The sequence below is a fragment of the Acromyrmex echinatior genome, chromosome 13, assembly GCF_024713525.1.
Source record: "Acromyrmex echinatior isolate Ae372 chromosome 13, ASM2471352v2, whole genome shotgun sequence".
NCBI classification, from domain to species: Eukaryota; Metazoa; Arthropoda; class Insecta; order Hymenoptera; family Formicidae; genus Acromyrmex; species Acromyrmex echinatior.
This window is the reverse complement of record NC_141864.1, coordinates 10,656,337-10,676,090: the sequence shown is the minus strand read 5'-3', so window position 1 is coordinate 10,676,090 and position 19,754 is coordinate 10,656,337. Positions and strand designations below refer to the sequence as shown.

General features: G+C 34.4%; 4 protein-coding genes and 1 long non-coding RNA gene across 11 annotated transcripts; 3 read left to right on the top strand and 2 right to left on the bottom strand.

Annotated features, from left to right (window-relative positions):
- Positions 1-226: 226 nt before the first annotated feature.
- On the top strand, positions 227-4,260 carry CCT7 (chaperonin containing TCP1 subunit 7). Of its 2 annotated transcripts, XM_011063172.2 has the most exons (6): positions 227-378; positions 1,300-1,560; positions 1,845-2,174; positions 2,255-2,727; positions 2,803-3,072; positions 3,482-4,260. In XM_011063172.2, exons 1-6 carry the CDS (start codon positions 376-378, stop codon positions 3,768-3,770), a joined length of 1,626 nt encoding a protein of 541 aa, XP_011061474.1. In that variant the 5' UTR covers positions 227-375; the 3' UTR covers positions 3,771-4,260. The 2 variants fall into 2 exon arrangements, with proteins under 2 accessions (XP_011061474.1, XP_087269006.1); XM_087412880.1 differs by lacking the exon at positions 227-378 and having other exon boundaries at positions 1,294-1,560.
- A 2,423-nt stretch (positions 4,261-6,683) lies between these two features.
- LOC105150241 (dolichyldiphosphatase 1) lies at positions 6,684-11,722 on the top strand. 3 transcript variants are annotated; one of them, XM_011063174.2, is made up of 6 exons: positions 6,684-7,112; positions 8,923-9,038; positions 9,296-9,396; positions 9,493-9,671; positions 9,755-9,976; positions 10,213-11,722. In XM_011063174.2, the coding sequence occupies exons 3-6, from the start codon at positions 9,334-9,336 to the stop codon at positions 10,343-10,345; spliced, it is 597 nt and encodes a 198-aa protein (XP_011061476.1). In that variant the 5' UTR covers positions 6,684-7,112; positions 8,923-9,038; positions 9,296-9,333; the 3' UTR covers positions 10,346-11,722. The 3 variants fall into 3 exon arrangements, with proteins under 3 accessions (XP_011061476.1, XP_011061475.1, XP_087269008.1); XM_011063173.2 differs by lacking the exon at positions 8,923-9,038; XM_087412882.1 differs by lacking the exons at positions 6,684-7,112; positions 8,923-9,038 and adding an exon at positions 7,121-7,215.
- On the bottom strand, positions 7,102-8,915 carry LOC105150240 (uncharacterized). Its single transcript, XR_846692.2, has 3 exons — positions 7,970-8,915; positions 7,766-7,903; positions 7,102-7,190 (listed from the first exon to the last, which is right to left on the bottom strand). It is a non-coding gene; the product is annotated as an uncharacterized LOC105150240 (long non-coding RNA).
- Positions 11,723-11,939: 217 nt separating the features above from the next.
- EndoB (SH3 domain containing GRB2 like, endophilin-B) lies at positions 11,940-17,969 on the top strand. Of its 4 annotated transcripts, XM_011063177.2 has the most exons (9): positions 11,940-12,171; positions 12,677-12,818; positions 12,948-13,076; positions 13,155-13,317; positions 13,393-13,456; positions 13,544-13,579; positions 14,020-14,210; positions 16,014-16,149; positions 17,551-17,969. In XM_011063177.2, exons 1-9 carry the CDS (start codon positions 12,109-12,111, stop codon positions 17,662-17,664), a joined length of 1,038 nt encoding a protein of 345 aa, XP_011061479.1. In that variant the 5' UTR covers positions 11,940-12,108; the 3' UTR covers positions 17,665-17,969. The 4 variants fall into 4 exon arrangements, with proteins under 4 accessions (XP_011061479.1, XP_011061481.1, XP_011061480.1 ...); XM_011063179.2 differs by lacking the exons at positions 16,014-16,149; positions 17,551-17,969 and adding an exon at positions 14,866-15,722; XM_011063178.2 differs by lacking the exon at positions 13,544-13,579 and having other exon boundaries at positions 11,941-12,171.
- RpS18 (ribosomal protein S18) lies at positions 17,957-19,502 on the bottom strand. The gene is made up of 4 exons (XM_011063176.2): positions 19,370-19,502; positions 18,809-18,994; positions 18,630-18,731; positions 17,957-18,177 (listed from the first exon to the last, which is right to left on the bottom strand). The coding sequence occupies exons 1-4, from the start codon at positions 19,370-19,372 to the stop codon at positions 18,010-18,012; spliced, it is 459 nt and encodes a 152-aa protein (XP_011061478.1). The 5' UTR covers positions 19,373-19,502; the 3' UTR covers positions 17,957-18,009.
- Positions 19,503-19,754: the final 252 nt, after the last annotated feature.

Below are 19,754 nucleotides of genomic sequence, written 5' to 3'. Positions count from 1 at the left end.
TATCTTTACATCTTTCATGTTTTATCAGAATGTACCTCGTATATTTTGAAATGAAGTGAAAATTACACAAATGTATGAATTTAATAGAACATTTACGATTTCATTGTCATTATCTTGTAAATTTGTAATTTTAATCGACTCCCTGATTGGCTATTTGAGATGAAAATTGGACAAAATTGAAAGGGGGGAGGGAGCACTATCCAATTTTATATGATGCTCTAACTTCTCGAGAACGCATGTTTTTTGCTTGACGCCATTGTCTCCATTGTCATCCCTGGCAGACATCATCGTCATTTTGTTGGTCACGAAGCGTTAAAAAGTTAATTCGCGGATAACGCGTGTGATAAGAACTTTTGGAAGAAGAAAGATTCCGAGATGGTAAGCTTTAATGCGAGAAACGCGAAATCATTAATCGCATCTATGAATTCTTATCCATGTCGACCTCGTCTCCACGAAACTGACTCTCGAGACGCCACGTGCATTATTTCGTGCCTCGCTTTTATATTTAATATATGCTCTTATGATCGCTTTTATGATCACTGCTTTTATTTAACGTTCTTATGTTTTCTCATGGCATGGGATATCTCATCAAATTAAAGAGATATTCAGATATCTCGCAGCTTTCGCGACTCGTCATCATGTAGTCGGTTCTCTGGCCCGATTTTATAACCTTATATGGAAACTTATTTCACGCTGAATCCTCCCCAAAAGAATTTGGATAAAAAGCTAAAATTCGAGATAAGATGTCTTAAAGATACTTTTTCAAGAATTGTATAAAAGATATAAGATGTTTTGAACTTAATGTTATTTGAATTTATTCTTGTTTATTGATTCCAACAGTTTTATGTCCATTTCTGCCAATACAGGTTAACTAATTCAATTTTATTCCTCATCATCTCTCAATTCTTAGAACTAGATGTATTGTATTGTCCGCGATTCCGCGTACAATACATCGGACATCTGGTCACGCACGGATAATCCCTGATTCTCTGATTACTGGAGCCGAGGGATCGTACAGATCTCCTCCTCGAAAGAGATAAAAAATAAATTAAACCATGATTAAAGTTAATCTAATATTGGTAGAAATGGGCATCAATGTGTGATGTAGAATGTATGCTTCGAAGATTCTGATCTTCGTTTTTTTCTTATCGTTCAATAACCTTGCTTCAATTACTTTACAATTTATTTTTATTAAAAAAAATATTGGTGTCAAAAAATATGTGGAGATCTATGTACTTAAGTTGAAATGATTTAAATGTGTATTTATCATTGAATTTTTCTCTTATTAATTAAATGCAGCAACCTCAAATAATCCTACTAAAGGAAGGCACAGACACGTCTCAGGGAAAGCAACAAGTTATATCCAATATAAATGCGTGCCAGATAGTCGTGGATGCCGTTAGGACCACCTTAGGTCCTCGCGGTATGGACAAACTCATAGTCGAGCAAAATGGAAAGAGCACTATATCCAATGATGGTGCTACCATCCTGAAATTATTAGATATTATTCATCCTGCTGCTAAGACTCTTGTGGATATTGCAAAATCACAAGATGCTGAGGTAACAATTATTTTGTCATACTCATTAGTATCAGTATCCTCTGAAAATGGCAATATTTAGACCGACGTGTTTTTTATAACATGTCGATTTGGAATAGCACAACAAGAATAAAGTTATACTGGCAAGAATTCAGAGGATATCAAATCTAGAACGTATAGACTGACAATTTCTTAAAGATTTGTGATTGTTTCACAAGCGTTCAAACAAAATAATTTTATATGAAGGTAAAATAAGGTCAGCAAAGAAAAAAGAAATTATTGATTGAATATTCTATTATTTAACAGGTTGGAGATGGCACAACCAGCGTAGTTTTGTTGGCAGGGGAGTTTTTGAAACAAATGAAACCGTTTATAGAAGAGGGCGTACATTCGCGTATAATAATCAAAGCTCTTCGTCGCGCACTTCATATAGCTAAAGATAAAATTAATGAGCTAAGCGTCAAATTAGACAGACGCAACATAAACGAACAAATTGAGCTTCTGGAAGCATGCGCAGCCACAGCTATGAATTCCAAATTGATACATCAACAAAAGAATCATTTCAGCCAATTAGTTGTCAAGGCTGTCATGAAGCTAGATGAATTACTTCCTCTTAATATGATTGGTATTAAAAAGGTAAGTACTTAATCTTATATTTTATGAAAGATTTTAATATGCTGGCGTAATTAATTAATTTTTGAATGTAACATGTTTAGGTTTCTGGAGGTGCGCTGGAGGATTCGGAGCTGATTGAAGGAGTGGCCTTCAAAAAGACCTTTTCGTACGCCGGATTCGAAATGCAACCAAAAAAATATGAGCAATGCAAGATTGCATTACTGAATATTGAGCTGGAATTGAAGGCCGAACGGGACAATGCCGAAGTGCGCGTGGACAATGTGTCAGAGTATCAGAAAATTGTTGACGCAGAGTGGCAGATTCTCTATGATAAGCTCGATCAGATTCACAAGAGCGGTGCGAAAGTAGTATTGTCCTCGTTGCCGATCGGCGATGTCGCAACACAGTATTTTGCAGACAGGGACATGTTCTGCGCCGGTAGAGTACCTGATGAGGATCTCAAGAGAACGATGAAGGCATGCGGTGGTGCGATCTTAACAACGGTACACGACATAAAGGACTCTGATCTCGGAAGTTGTCAGACTTTCGAGGAAAAGCAAATCGGTGGCGAAAGGTAATTAAATGATATCCATCATTCAATAATATCGATTGTAGGTCGATCTGACGTGATTTATAATTGTATTTTTAGATTCAACTTTTTCTACGAATGTTCGCGAGCGAAGACGTGCACATTTATCCTGCGTGGAGGCGCGGATCAATTTCTAGAAGAGACTGAGAGATCCCTTCATGATGCGATCATGGTCGTTAGACGCATGATAAAAAATGATGCAGTGGTTGCTGGCGGTGGTGCCATCGAAATGGAACTCTCCAAGACTTTACGCGATTACTCACGTACTATTGCTGGAAAAGAGCAACTTTTGATAGGAGCGATAGCGAGAGCTCTCGAAGTTATTCCGAGGTACGTGCTTTAAGCATAAGGCTTTGCTTTAAGGTAACATTCAATACGTTACCTTTAAGATAGAGATTTCACTTTTTTAGAGAGAGATTCACTTTAAAAATTTTTAAGTATACATTATGTTTTTATTCTTTGAATTTTAAATCCTTTAAGGACAGCGTCATTTATTTACTCTACCTTCGAAATTTTGGTTCTTTTTTTTTATCATAATGAAAAAAATATCTAAAATGGAAATAAAAATTTTTCACTATAAACTTTTTGTATAATACAATTTTTGTATAATATTACAAACAGAGGAGTAGAAATCGAAAAATTTTTCACTTGATAGACTTTAGTGTCCCAAATGTATTGTATAATATATTGTACATAAACGTTTACAAGATATAATAATTATGAGACATATCGATTTCAGGCAATTATGTGATAACGCTGGATTTGACGCGACGAATATCTTGAATAAATTGCGTCAGAAGCATCATAAAGGTTTGCAGTGGTACGGCGTTGATATCAATTCAGAGGATATCACGGATAACATGCAGTACTGCGTTTGGGAACCGGCAATAGTAAAGATCAACGCATTAACTGCCGCTACGGAAGCCGCCTGTCTCATCCTTTCTGTCGATGAGACTATCAGGAATCCTAGGAGTAGCCAAGATGGCCCGCAACCTCCAATGGGACGTGGCATGGGCAGACCGATGTAATCTGTCTGTTTATTTAATTTATCAAAACTAGAGATCTTATAACACAGTTTAGTCACGAGTGATTTTGTCAAAATCCTCCGAGAAAGAAAAATATTCTCTAAAACTTTTAGAGTAAATATCATTCTTTCAAGACTGGATCAATTTTCACTCTTTAGAGCGAAATTTCACTCTATGACTTTAATTAGAATTAAAGATGAGATAATATATATACTATAAAGAAGAAATTGTATATATCTTTCTCACATACAAATATTTTTAACAAAATTGCTTATGGCCAGACTAGAATATTGGGTCTCTAATTATAGACTGTAAGAAAACTATGTAATGTGAAATAAAAGCATAGTTTATAAATGCGAGCATTATGTCGCATCTTTGTAGCTTTGTCTCTCGTCATTTTTTGTACATGCTAATATTTATAACGAATCACAATGAGTTAACAGATTAATTTTCTGTTTAAAATAAAAGCTTATTGTTCCTTAGATATGCAAAAGCACGTGTATTCATGAAAGTTCACATTAAGTATCCTTAATTTTTTTCATCCATTTTTTTTTTCAAATTTTCGCGCGAATGATTGAAATTTTTAAGCATGGATTTTCGTGTAATCGATAATTCGATTTCTGAAATTTCTATAAGGTCCCAAAATTCGCGCATTTTAGAGTGCAGAACATGATACTTTGTGCTAAAACAAACAACTTTTTCCTTTTGCAAAATTGCGTTTAACAAGTAGTTTTTGCAGAAGAGTAGGTTGAAGTTACACGAGTAAGAGCAAAAATTATTTAACGAACTTTATTATAGGAAAAAGTACCTTTGTTCGTTTTAGTACAAAAAAAAAATTTTTTTTTCTTTAGCAAAATTGCGCCCGATAAGTTTTTGCAGGAGATCAGGTTGAAGTTAACAAATAAGCGCAATTATCGGACGCAATTTTGCTAAAGGAAAAAATTGTTTTAGCATAAAGTGTCATGTTTTACGAAAGCGCGAATTTTGAAACACCCTGTATAACTATTTGAATTGTTGCATGAAGTTTAGTGTTATTAAAAAAAAACAGAAGAAGATAATTCGATTTGTATGATCAATAAAGATTCCCATTTCTTCAATTTTTTAATCTGCCATTCCGAGAAATTTGCAAAGGCGCTAATTACTTCTTGACAAGATGGCCACTACTTCTTCGATGAAGTAAATTCGGCCCTTGAGGTTTAAATATCGCGGACTGTTGCAAAACAAACTAAAAGAGCGAACAATTCTACAGAAGATCCCAAAGAATACTACAAATTAAGCTTATTTTTTCCGTATATAGATTCGCTTATAAATTCTTTGAGCATTAGATTTTCTGAAAAAAATATAAATGTTTTCAACTATTTTCGTTTATATCCTTCCGTTCAAAACTATAACCCGTGAGCAACGCAATCAGTTGTTGGAAATTGATAGGAATAGTGACTTACTTAATGAAGGTATTGTATGGCACAAAATAAAAAGGACACTAATATATTTACACTGAACGACATGCTTACTGCTGCTAAATTTGTATCTAAAATTCAAGCCGTGCTTCTTAAATCGCTATCGTTGCTTGTCACAGCAGTAATAATAGAAAGATCGTTCAGCACTTTATGGCAAATTAAGGCATGGTTGCGTTCAACAGACTTAGGCTAATTCTACAATGTGCTCTTTGTTTTCTGTTTCTTGCTGTTTGCCTCTTGCCTTTTTGATCAATAAGACAAGAAACAAACAGCAAGATACAGAAAACAAAAAGCACATTGTAGAATTAGCCTTAGTGGCCTTAGCTAAGTATAAAACTAAAAGAAGTTTTTGAAACAGTTAATAAAAATTAAATTTTTTATGAAAGTGTCTTTTTAAAAATCACATGTGCCTTTTTTAAGAATCAAACAAGGAGTATGTAAGCCCACCGCTGGATGTATTATACAAAAATTATTTCCTGGTGAAAATTTTTCTCAGAATTTTTCACATAATTTTTCAAAATTTCTATATAATTTTTCAGAATTCCTATATAATTTTATAATTCACATTTTTTATACGAATTGAAACATTTCTGTAGAGAAAATCTACATCTTTTCTCAGAATTTTTTATATATTAATTATAAAATATCGTAAGATTTCTAAGATTTTTTGTAAATATAATTTCTGATGAAATGTTATAAATCTAAAAAATTAAAAAATATTTTTTTTTAAATTAAGGTATGAGAAATTTCAGAATATTTCAGAATTCACTTGTACGAAAACTTCTAAGAGAAGATGTAAATTTTCCGAATATTTCTGAGTATTTCTGAAAAATGTTCCAATTCGAATAAAAATTATGAGAAAAATTTTCACCAAAATTTTCTTTATTAAATTATGAAATATATGTGTAGTTATACAGAGTGTCTGGAAATAATCGCCAAAATATTTCATGGACAGAGGTAGAGAGGGTTAAAAGTCCTGAGTTGAAAAGTCCTCTACCATTTTGCAATTTTTTTAATAGTTAACAAGATATTAATTACTAAAAATTGCCAAATATTGGTTTTGAATCATTTTTTATTCAAATACTATCAACTTTACAGAAAAACTGCAAGAGACAAAAATCATTTATTTTCTTCTCATAAAGTTCTAAGAATTTTTTCAGAATTTTTTCAGAATTTTTTAATACCGTATTTTCTCATGTTGGTAAAAAAAAAAAAAAGAAAAGTACTAAGAAGTTGATGAAAAATTTTTAAAAAATTTTCGACTCAGTTTAGTCCTCTCTATTTGCCCATGAAATATTATTTCCAGACACCCTGTATAAATAAAATTATAAAATATTGCCATATCGCTGCTAGCCGATCGAGTTCGAAATGAGGGGCGAGGAGGGGGGGAGGGGCGGGGAAGGGGACATCGAACTCCTGCTTTCACCAACTTTCACGACGATCCGTTTGGTGGCCTTGTCCACTTCTGTCGGCCGTCGGTGAATCCACGCGCCTTTGGCGGCTTTGGCCTCGTCAACATTGTGGTCGACGTTTGTGCTACAATTATACTTTACAGCGAGGTCAATGCCAGCGACGGCGACGAGAGTGATGGAACAAGCAATGGCGATCGTGGATGACAACGCGATGGCCACAATCTCGTAGTCACAAGTATAAATACGAGATTCCTTCTCTCTCCCCTCCAGCTCGTCCTCTCCTGTTGTCCAGCCGGTGCGGGTCCGACGTCCGTTCATCGTGAGACGCCGTGCGAGACATGTCGCATCCTCCAAGACCACGATAACGATGGCATCGCCCGACAAGCCACTCGACGGGATTGAATCACGTTTCGCACGTGCTGCTGATGAGACCGAATGGATCCCATTGTCGCTGACATTGGTAGAGTATCCGCAAGGTCAGTACGAATGCACGGTGTCTCTTATTGTCAGTATCCCGAGTTTTCACCTCGCTTCGTTACCGATTGTTTTACACACTGCCATGATATAAATGAAACTTAGGTGCATTTGTTTTTCATCATAATATTTAATTATATGCGAATGTTTATAGAATTTATAGAAATTGTTGTTATGTGTTAAAATGCTGAAGAATTTGTGAAATCGTTTTAGATAAAAAATTGTTAACATATGTTTATCAAATTATAAATAATTAGGAGCATACAAGATGTCTTAAGCGAAAATCATATATTAAAAAATTTTTAATATGATAAAGTAGACGTTTCGGTCAAGTCTTGACCATTATCAGTACAATAAAATATAAAACGATGTGTTTACAAACATTAAAAAGAATATTAACAATTATTCGCTAGTCCAGAATTAATGATAACAAATTTGCATTCGCTTATGAAACAAATTGACAATATTTTAAATCCAGAATTGAAGATGACAAATTTACATTCGCTTATGAAACGAAATTTTATTGCGATATAGATTCCTTGTTACTTGAAACTTTGTGAGACTTCGTGTGAAAAATATAATAATTATTAATATTCTTTTTAATGTTTGTAACATCAAAACTTATGAAAAGAAGAGCATAAAAACGCAGACTTACATATATCTGACATTAAATTCAACCATCGTGTAATATAACTATGTATAAACGTGTTCTTTCATCTTGTGAAGGTGTATCACAACAATGTTGCAGCCAATTGTCATATTGCAAATTATGTAGAACAAGAATTTCCAAATTCTAATTTAAAAAATTAATCTATCATTAATATCTTTTAATCGAAATGTATGAGAATAGAATCGTTACCTGTTTTATAGCAAAAAAATGATGAATCTTAAGTACATCCTTTACACAGATGGAAATTTATCGTGACATTGTGTGTTATTATTTGTCATATCATATATGTTACCCCTGTTTATATATATGTGTCAAAAGTTTAGATTGTTCTAGAATTATTTATTAAATGTGAGAAAGATCTTTCTTCATAAAAGGCAGATAAACAACGGGCAAACCTTCAGTGTCACTTTGCTTATTGACACTACTTATTTGGTTTTTTTTATGTATATCATTTCAGAAATTCTTCTTTTCAATAATGATTGTTCTGTGTCTAAAATTCTGATATTATCCCAATCCAATTCGTGCATCTCATTCAACTGGTGACGTGAAACCACTGACATCTCCGAGATGGATCTTCTTATGTCAGCCTTATGTTCTTTTATTCGAGTTTTTAATTTCCTTTTTGTTTGGCCAACATAAGAAGACTCACAATTTAAACAATTTATTTTATAAACCACTCCACAATGGTCCTCTTTATGCAAATCTTTTCCAGTTTTAATAAATCTATTCATTTTATTTATAGGTTTGTAAGCAATATTAAAGCCCTAATTAAAGAATATGTGATAGTTTTTTAAATTTTTCCGATACTTTACTTAAATATGGTATTATAAAAAACTTTTTCTTTAAATTAGAATTAGAGTCGCTTTCATTATTGTTGTACTCACTATTTTTATCTAAATTCGTTTTATCTAAATACTAAATCGGTCGGAATGTTTATGTACATCGAGACCACGTCGAATGATATAATACTGAAGTTTTTATCGATTACCTTTCCATTGAGTTTATTCAACACATTATCAAAACTGTTTTTTATGACTGAAATTCTGAATTTATGACTAACTGTGAATTTATGACTGTTTTTTATGACTGAAATTTACATGACTGAAATTCTTTTTATTATTGTTGTCTATAATATCTTTTAGGAAAGTTGCCAATGGATAAAAAGCACTGTTTATACAGCTATCAATCTCAGCGGATGACCCTCCTTATGAATTTTTGGCAGTCCACAAGAACTCATAAGTTTTGATTTATAAATCATGTTCGTTTTTATTATGTAGTTTGTAACATTTTATATTTTATGATCGAACATTTATTTTATTATATTAAAAATTTTTAAATATATGATTTTCACTTAAGACATCTTGCATTGTGGCTATATGCTTATCAAACTATTTAATTTATACTATTAAATTTTGGATATTCAATCTTTTGATGAAATTTAAGAAAAGACTTGTATATTTGAAATTATAAAAAAATATCTATTTCTGACAATAATGTATGTTCATAAATTTTCAGGGGATATCTTTGGACAACTTTTGGCTGTAATAAGTCTAATGCCCTTTGCCATTATAACTGGTTTTATCACATTGATACTTTTTAGGAGGGATTTACATACCGTAAGTTAATTGTAATAATACATATAGATCAATTGTGATAACTCATATATAGATTTAATTTATAATTCGCAAATGTAACTTGTTCTTTAATTATAGATTGTATTTTTTATCGGAGTCAGTATCAATGAATGTATAAATTATATATTAAAACACATGATTCGTCAAGCAAGGCCGATGAAGAGAGATGGCCTGTACGCCGAATACGGCATGCCGTCTACACATACACAATTTATGTGGTTTTTTGCTGCATACGCAACACTTTTTATATACTTTAGGTAATGAGACATCACAAATAACTTCACAATCACATATCACTCGCTCTTGTCAATTCACTCATGCATTACTTTTCTTCTTGCAGGTTAAATTACAACTGTACGGTAACTGAGAGATTTTGGCGGACAATAGTAGCGATAGGATGCATCGTCACAGCTTTATTGGTAACTTACAGCAGAGTGTATCTGTTGTACCACTCCAACACCCAAGTAATTTGGGGTGCATTAATTGGGATTACACTGGGATCAGCATGGTTCATAATCATGCACATGACCTTGACACCGTTTTTTCCTATAGTAGTTTCGTGGTGAGTATCGGAAAATGGCGTAATAATGGTGATAATGCATTCAGCAGAGGAAAGTTTTGCAACTGTTCTAAAATTCTTTAGTATGATATTGGCCTTGCCCGTAGTTCCTCATTGGATCTAAATGTATAAATCAATAATATTAAAGAGTTTTACAACAGTTGCAAAGCTGCTTTCTCTGATGACTGCTGCTTAATAATAATGTCATTCATATTATTCCAATCTTTGTTATTCTTTAGGCGAATATCAGAGTTTTTGTTGCTGCGTGATACGACGCTGATCCCTAATGTCTTGTGGTTCGAGTACACAAATATTCGTACGGAGGCTCGGGCACGAGCGCGAAAGCTATCGGCAATTGGAAGGTCACATTGACAACCAATTATAGTATCGGCCAATAAGCCGATAGCGTATAATAATGCCTTGATAACGAACGACTCAAAACATTAAACTAACATTCCTGCAATTAATTGTGTTGGAGGATTAATGCAAAAACACGTTTGAAATATTTAATCCTCTTATCAGAGACGATTTAAGTTTCACAAATTCCAATATAAACGTGGAACCGATTATGAAATGATCACGTCATTGCAATGTGATGCATCATCATTCAATATTGTCGTTATTATGATAATTATTGTCTATTATTAATACTAATACGATAATATTAAGCTGTTTTTAACGAGAAATAATTGGAGTAACGGCGCCGTCAAAGCTGTGGCACAAGTGCGTATCTATTTGCGACTGCTGGAAGGATATTGCTGGGGAGAAAAAATAATGGATACGATCGTCACGCGTGTTGTAACAGAGTGCTGGCATGGCCGAGATTATTAAATTAAAGTCATCAAATGCGTTTGCACGTTCAAGCACGATTGTATTTTTAGCAAGTTATTCTTTTTAAGGTCTCGCAAATTGTTCTAGAGTACCGTTTTGTACCAACTCCCAAGAGGCATGTATCGCCTGTGTGCTAGATTCTCTCTCCATGTGTTCCTAATAATTAAGTAAAGAACGAAATAATATGTGGGATGTACGCAATGTTTAGTCAAATAAAACTGGAAATTCAGAAACAGTTAAGAGAAAGCAGCTGCGAGAAGAAAATCGATTCACTCAATAAATCTGTTTCTGAATGAGCATGCAAGTCATCAATGTTATGTGATGTTTCGCAGCGATTCATTCCAGCGTATTTACGAAAATTGGGATATTCATTCAATACATATTCATGACTCGTACATTGTATAAGATATACATTTTTTAAAAAAATGTAAGAGGAAGATCAAACTGGAATACAACGCAGCATTATAAAAATTGTTGAGTTAATAGAATTGATTGTATTAGACATAAAATTATAATATAACGTTGTTTGACATGTTTGTATTCCAGGCGCGAATCTTCCTTATTCATTGTCGAATCATCATTTATGAGATTACTGCCTGAGGATCATATCAATCTTTTTCTATTTTTTTTTCCAGAGTTAATAGTAATGTTTTAAAAAATTTAATTTCTCTCTCTCTCTTTCTCGAGCAGGGACGTGTGAAGACAGCATTAATTAGTCGGATAGAAGTTAGCGAATATATATAGTTATTATATATGATATCTTTTTTCTGAGGAGGAGGTTTGCATTTTGTTAATGGAATTCAATAAACTGCACATAAGCAGTGCAAATGGGTTTTGTGAAAATCTTGTATAGAAAAGGAGTCGTCTCATTTTACGACTTTGATTACATTTAATAAATATATTGCCACGTAACAATAATTTCTTTCAACAAAACCATTAAAAATGACATCGCATGTATATGATATGTACATTTCGAAAATTATAGATAATGGTACATGGCACGCGATATCGTGCGATATAGTTTTGAAAGACAAATACAACGACCTTGTATTCATTTATTTTAATTGGATCGATAAACAAAATAGTTTGCAGATTAACCGACAGGCATGAGGCACGAATATCTAGACACGATACGCCTGATTGAAAATTTCTAGTACCTCTAGATTCCGGAAGTTGCTGAGGCATTTAATGAATCCGACAAAGCACAGGGAGCGTGGGAGACACAAAAAGAAAGAGAAAGAGGAGGGTTGGGTGTTTGCTTGCTAGGAAGAGTCTCGATCGCGTGAAAGATCTAATTCGCGAGGATGGATTTCAACGTGAAGAAGCTGGTGAAGGATGCGGGAGCAGCTCTAAGCAGGGTCGTGCAGGTGGGAAAATCCTCTTTTTTTTTCTCTGTTCTATCCGGAAAAAGTCTGGGATCCGCACCGAGGAAACGCGACGTCGAACGCATTTCGAATCCGTTTTCGGTGTTTATCACCGTTGACATTCAACGAAAGCGACGATCGAACGCGTTTGCACGTCATTGGACGGCTTCCTTGGCCGCTCCTCGTTCTCGTCGAACTGAAATCCACGTCCAATGTCATCTCGTTTAACCTAGATCCCTGGTCTCGTCTCGACGTGCAACGTCGTCAGCCGATACCAATGACGCTGCTCTTTAATTAAATGAAAACACGTCATCTTCCTCTGATGCTGTATTAGCATCGCAATAACGACGCGGACTTTGAACGCAAATTGTAAAATCGTATTTGTTCATTGGCAACTATATTTTAAGAGCATTAGAGATACTATATATTGAGAGCGTTGCTATATATTAGAAACGTTAGAAACTGTCAAGAAAATTTAAGATTATGTTTGCTCTCTCATGTCTCTCAGATGACAGAAGAGACACTGGGTACTTCAGAAAAAACCGAGTTAGATGCGCATTTGGAACACCTAGCAGAAAGAGGAAATGCCACCAAAACCTGGACGGAAAAGATACTGCGGAATATGGAAGCTGTGCTTACTCCAAATCCTGGTATTGAATTAATTTAATTAGATTTGAATTTTGATAAAAAATCGATTGTCAACACTTTTTAACATTATTTAATAGAATCTTCTATATGTATATTTTTCATCATTAATTCTAAGATGGCATATTTTGCAGGTAATAGGATTGAAGATTTCTTTTATGAAAAAATTGATAAGAGGAGACCTAATAGGTTGAGCAATTTGGAATATGTAGGCACTGATATGATAGAAGCTGGAAATGATTTTGGTCCAGGAATAGCTTACGGTTAATGTCAAATATATTCTCTTAAATATACACATATATGTATGATGGAAGAGAACTTGATGTAAGATTTGATTTTAGGTAGTGCATTAATAAAAGTCGGCCAATGCCAGCAGAGATTGGGACAGATCGAAAGAGACTTCATAGGAACTGCCGCCAATTGTTACATACAGCCTTTGAGGAAGTTCTTGGATGGAGAAATGAAAACCGTCAGCAAGGAAATGGCGATATTGGAAACCAAAAGGTAAAAATCGCTTATCCCTATTGTACATATTAAAAAAGTCTTAATAATTAATTATGTTAAATGATTTTAATGTAGATTGGACTTGGATGCATGTAAAAATAGAGTGAGGAAAGCGAGGAGCATGCTGGGTCAACAGAGTGTAAGTATCGTTAATTGTTGATATCATTTAAAAATTGTTCTATACGTTTACGATGTGTTTTGTCCTCCACACTGCTGCGATTTATAGGAGTCCGGCATATCACCCGAAGTGTTGCTCGATCAGGTATTAATGCAATCGATAGTTTCGCTTGTTTTCTCAATTCAGAGAAATCCAAATCCAATGCGATCGCATTAAAGATTTTTATGGCTATCGTTTAAGAATATGTATTAAATTTTATAGATATTAAAGTGCTAATGTTCTTGTCACGTTTTACACATTATCATAATAGTCTCATAAATGTATATCTGTATATACATAAAAGCAAACCAAAAAAATGATAATAACAATTGTTGAATCGTGAAACGACACATAATCTTTCTTACGATATGGATCAATAGCGATAGCTACGTCTCATAGCTACAATCATTTTATTATGGTTTCCTGACTTCATCTTGGATAGCAGATACTAAAATATATATATATATATATATATATATATATATATATATATATACACATATATACAGAAAACAATAAATAAAATATATATATTGCTCACTCAGGCAGAGAGGGAGTTAAGGGTAGCGCAATCAGAGTTCGATCGACAAGCAGAAATCGTGAAATTGTTGCTGGAAGGTGTCTCGAGCTCACAGGCCGGACATTTGCGATGCTTGCACGAATTCGTAGAAGCGCAAGCACGTCATTACGCGCAATGCCACGCCGTCATGCAAGATCTACAGCGTGACCTTGCCGGGTAAGTTGGTTGCTTTCATCACTTTTTGGCTTTCTTTTTTCTTTTAAAAATATTCTATCTACCTACTTTATTCAATCTGTATTTGGCACGTTATTGTCCTCGTGCAGCGTATTGTTATTGCAACATTTCTGTACAGCTATCCTACTTTATGGTAATCCGAGTGAGTAATGTTTGACAAACCTTGAATGTTAATGAGTATGTTTAGATAACGATTCGTAAACTCCGCTTCTCCTTACAGCAATCGCGGGCATAGATTTGGACAAAAAAAGACAAGATAAAATTTTTCATGATAAAAATGTCTCACTGCACAGAAGATGCAGTTTTTGATGGTTTGACGAACATTACCTGTTACAGCTGGTTTCAACATTAATTAATTTTAACTTTTAATCGACTGACAGTAGAATTAAAGTTTCAAGATTGTTTGATCTCGGTGAAACCGTTGTGTGATTAATTATACCAGATCTAATGCCGACATGATTTAATTGCTTCCATATCAGCATCCTGTCCTGAACATTGTAACAATCGCTAGTAATAGATGTAAATTGTTTTTATTATCTATTTAATTACTCCTTGCTTCCTCGGCCTTCGTGCAATCTGTTGGAGCGTGTTCTTTCCCGCTACTCTCTATCTCTGCTTGCACGATTGGTAATTGCAGGGCGCGTCAACCGAGCCCTTTGCTGAGAGTCAACAGCGAGGAAGTGATCGAGCTAAATCCTTCGCCCACTCTCCCTCAAAATTCGTCCGTAACCGCCGGATCTGCCGCTTACGTTACCGCCACATTCGACACTGATACCAGTAAAATTTAGTTTTCAACCCTTCGAATACGAATATTGACGGGTCATTACAAATTTTGAATCCAGTTGGCAATTCAATTAACGGATCTACGTTAACTATCACGCAATTTTCCCATTTTAGCGACGTTCGTTCAAGTTACACGTACACGTTAAAAAGCTTGATTCCAATTGTCGCTTAATCGTTGCAGACTTGTTACCTATCAATAAATACTCTACAATGTTGTATAATTGTACATGCAATTGTATATTTAGATAAATAGGACGGATAAAGTATCTTTTTCGATCAATTTCTTTGTGAACGATTTACGGCGATCAGTGCGGTTTACATATCTTATCTTCATCTTCTTCTATACTACTACCTCTTTATTATTCTTGTATTACCTTTCAAAAACAATTGCTTTAGATCGCCGTAACTCGGCCGAGAATGGCCATAATGGCATCAAAGAGAAATTAATTCTGATGCGCCATGTAACTAAACAACGACATAAATGTAGACACATATCACGCTTTTCTTGTTTTTATACTAGAATGTTGATAATCTGCCTGTATTATATACTGCGGGGAAAAGAGTAAATTTTTCCATTCTTTCCATAATGTCGGGAAATATCGGGATAAACTATGTAACAATAATGCATGTAATTGTACCAGTAGAATTGAGAACACATGCCCGCAAAAGAACAAATTAATTTGCCGAATAAAAAATGTCTTTAATGCAAAATTCGATCTTTTTAAATTGCATGCATACTGATCCAATTCACTACAATCGAATACTTATTATTTCGCTCAATGTCAAGTAATGACTATGTAGAATCCCGTGGTGAGTGTGTGCCTGATTATAAACATGAAACGATATTTCAATATATTCACGTTGTATAGCAATGTATGATCCTCGTAAAAAGTCGCTTATAAGTTCAGTTGTGTCTCCTACCCTAATGTTTCCCCCGTACACGAGTTTATATTATACATAAGATTATAGCACTATAAATTCACTTATCGTTTACCTACCCAGCCTATCTGGGGGTCCCTATTACACCACCCCACCAGCCACCACCAACGCACTAGCCGAGAATGGTCAGGACAGAGCAAGAGTGTTGTGCAATTACGACGCGAGGGATCCTAGCGAGCTAAGCGTCATGCAGGATGAGGTAACGAAGTTTGTGATTTAGGTACTCAACAGCATGTTTGACGATGTCTCGAGCGAAGGGCATGAATCTGTAGTCGGGTTAAGTTACGGTACTGTAAGGTCACCTACTTATAGTCTTTTTTTTTTTTAATCACTCTGTATAAATATGTATTGTAGAGAGATTTTCTTTTGTATTTCCTTCGGACCATCGTGTAAGACTCGTTTTAGGCTTAAATCTTTCGGGACTGTCGCCGATTTTCGATTCTCGACCTAGGCTCTGAAGGAAAAATTTATATTCGACGCGTCCAGAGAGGTCCCCGTCCCGAAAGGATTAAGATACTGTCTCGAGATGTTGACTTCTCTTAATACGCGTTATAGAGTTAAGTATTTGTTATTATAAGTACACGTTTCAAATCGCGAGACGCTCATATATATTAACTTGCATAACTTTAAGAGCTCTCTGTTAATACTAACAACATTGTACTGATGCATTTATTTTCAAGCAGCTAATATGTTGTTAACTTGCAAGATATTAGATATTGTTCTCGAAAGAAAGCTTGAAAAATTCGTATTCTCATGTATTGATTAGAAAAACAAAAAATGCCGAAACTTACTATAATACTCCTGCAATGCAAAGCATTTTATTAATATCAATACAAAGATAATTGGGAAAATCATTTTTGGAATGGATACACGCTAAAACGGAAAACAAGGACTGTGATAACTTTTAGCAACATTAATAATACATAAATTGTTCTGCAAAGTTTCGAGAATATCTAAATGTGAATATTTCAGCAATCCTTTAAAAAAATAATTTCTATCTTGCGAATTGCAAAATATAATACGAAATATCGATTGATCAAGTAATTCGTCTTAAAAAAAAAAATCTATTTATCTTCATAATATTAGCATTATATCTACATCTTAATTGTACACACTGATTTGTATTATATTGTGCATGCTAAACATATATTGTAATTTTCAATTAGTTTGAATTTACGTGCGCTTTGTTAATTTCTTTTTTTAATCGATGTGTCGTTAATATTATGTATTAGTTTCACGTTTTCTCTGCTATAGATTTGTAAGATGACAAGAATAGAGGACACATCGCGAATGTTTAGAATACACGTACTTGTGCGTAACGAGTTATTGTATATTTATTCAAATTGTGCATGTTCAAGAAATGTCTACCGTTTTACTTTATTACGAGCATTTTATTTATTGTGTCACGACTATCATATTTTTCATGTATTGTTTTGTACGCTTATTTCGATGTGTTCTATAGTGACGCTATATATATAATGCGTGCCTGTATATTATAATCAATACGATGTACTAATTAGATTGTGTATAAAGTTATACTTTAATAAATTGAATATCTTGAGAAAAAGAAAGACAGGAGGTATATATATGTTTTTTCTAGGTAATCGGTATTTACAAAATTCCCGACGACGACGATTACTTCATGGGAATTAGAGGCAATCAACAAGGAAAGGTGCCCAAAGTATACGTGGAAACACTTATAATACATCATTAATGTACTTAGAAGCTATCGTCTATTGTCAATTGCATTTAGAGTCAATTTAGCGCACTGCTCTCTCGCGAAATTTTATTTTCAGCTTGAATTAGTCGAAATAATGGCTATCTTACTTGGCTTGAAAAGTGATTCGTTATTTCAGGACCAAGAGATTAATTCCAATTTAATTAAATAAATCACTAATCTATGAGTAAAGCATACAACACGATGGAATTATTCTTGTATCAACATTGTGCCTCTTGATCGTTATGGTTTTTCTTTTCACAATTGACCAAATGGTCGAATAAAAACATTTACCGTTTAAAGATTTATTATTAATAATACATAATATATATATATATAAGTTTACTTCTTTTTCGACACACCGACCGTGCGTCCACGACGACCTGTAGTCTTGGTGTGCTGACCACGTACACGGAGACCCCAGTAGTGACGCAGCCCTCTGTGAGCACGGATTTTCTTCATCCTTTCCAAGTCCTCACGGAGCTTAGAGTCTAAGTTGGCACTCGTGAGCTGTAAAATAATACCAAGTTTTCAAGATACCTTGACTATTAACATTTGCATAAGATTACATGTATATAATTTGATCTCTGTTGCACTCGTACCTGTTACTTGATATAGTAAGGAATACTATAAAGCAATAAAAATGTACAGCAGTGCAGTTGCTATTGCACAATCTACCAGCTGAAGGTACAATGAATATATGCACGATCAGTCGTGAATTTGTGCAATAGAATTTTCACAATGTATTACAATAATAGATAAATGATTGTTATCCAAGTCAACGTTACATCTTTATATCTATACATCTTTATGTCAGTCGAATTTCAATAAATTATTCGGATCTAAAATTCCATGTTCAAGAAACTTTTCTCCAAATGTATGATTTTACATTTTTCAACAATAAAGCATGTGTTTCAGAAAGCATGTGATTCTTTTTTTTTTTTAAAGAAACAGATGCATACCTGCGAGTACTTTCCATCGACGATATCCTTCTGTCTATTAAGGAACCAATCGGGAATTTTGTATTGCCTGGGATTAGCCATAATGGTGACAATTTTTTCAACCTAAAAGCATTTTGGATATGTCAGTATTTTTAAGGTGTTTCACAAATGTAGAAACGAAATTTATAAATTAAACTTACTTCTTCCTCCGAGCATTCTCCAGCTCGCTTGTCCAAGTCAATGTCTGCCTTCTTCAAGACGATGTTGGCATAACGCCGACCAACACCTTTGATCGCGGTCATAGCAAACATGACTTTCCTGTTGCCGTCGATGTTCGTGCCCATGACACGAAGAATGTGCTGGAACTTCTCAGGAATTACGAGCGACTGGAAAACAGGAGCATGCCATCATAATTTTGTATACACGCGAAACTAACCTCAATCACGACGCGCGACAAATCGCGAACAGTTGGACGAATTTTTGGAACAGTTGGACCGCTAAATGGAAATCGTTGAATCTTTGCGATCATCGCGAAATATCATGAAGCACGCTCAACTAACAAAAAACTTTAATTCGCGAAAATAAACCCGCGACGTAACCTCAAAACGTCGATTGGTCGTTTTTTCCGCGACATTTGTTAAAATATTTCGGAGATAAATTCGAAAACGACAAATTTATCATCTTATTTGAGTGTGTGATGCGTATCACACAAGATTTCTTCAAAAAAAATAGATTCCAGAAGGAATTCATATAACACTCACCATCTTGCCGTGTAGCTTGACACCAAAAGACGGAAATAGGATAGGAATGGAGATTCATAAAACCGGAAGCGACCGCCATGCCAGGACTCTAAGCTTTGTATCGATTGAAAATAACTAGAGAAGTTTCTCTCTGATTGGACACGTTTTTTTCGTGTTGCCGAAAAATCGCTCGTACACTACCGCCAGTACATCCATTTTCAATTTAGGAACTACATGACTATATACATTTTCTGACACTATCGATAAAATCGTATCGTCGAAAGTAGATGTGGTTCATCGCTGTACTAAATCCTCAGGACAGAAGTGTGCCGACTATCCATAGGAGGGATAGTTTAATGGATCTTTGAACGAAAAAATTCTAATTTTGCATCTTCTACATACATAT

Coding starts and splice junctions, on each gene's coding strand:
- CCT7 (XM_087412880.1), top strand. CDS start 1,294: ATGCAGCAACCTCAAATAATCCTACTAAAGGAAGGCACAGACACGTCT. Junction 2,175..2,254: donor ATATGATTGGTATTAAAAAG/GTAAGTACTTAA, acceptor TAACATGTTTAG/GTTTCTGGAGGTGCGCTGGA. Junction 3,073..3,481: donor GCTCTCGAAGTTATTCCGAG/GTACGTGCTTTA, acceptor TATCGATTTCAG/GCAATTATGTGATAACGCTG.
- EndoB (XM_011063177.2), top strand. CDS start 12,109: ATGGATTTCAACGTGAAGAAGCTGGTGAAGGATGCGGGAGCAGCTCTA. Junction 13,077..13,154: donor TGGTCCAGGAATAGCTTACG/GTTAATGTCAAA, acceptor ATTTGATTTTAG/GTAGTGCATTAATAAAAGTC. Junction 13,318..13,392: donor GCGATATTGGAAACCAAAAG/GTAAAAATCGCT, acceptor ATTTTAATGTAG/ATTGGACTTGGATGCATGTA.
- RpS18 (XM_011063176.2), bottom strand. Junction 18,732..18,808: donor GAGAATGCTCGGAGGAAGAA/GTAAGTTTAATT, acceptor AAATGCTTTTAG/GTTGAAAAAATTGTCACCAT. Junction 18,178..18,629: donor TCGATGGAAAGTACTCGCAG/GTATGCATCTGT, acceptor ATTATTTTACAG/CTCACGAGTGCCAACTTAGA.
- LOC105150241 (XM_011063173.2), top strand. CDS start 7,004: ATGGCATCGCCCGACAAGCCACTCGACGGGATTGAATCACGTTTCGCA. Junction 9,397..9,492: donor TTAGGAGGGATTTACATACC/GTAAGTTAATTG, acceptor CTTTAATTATAG/ATTGTATTTTTTATCGGAGT. Junction 9,672..9,754: donor ACACTTTTTATATACTTTAG/GTAATGAGACAT, acceptor TTCTTCTTGCAG/GTTAAATTACAACTGTACGG.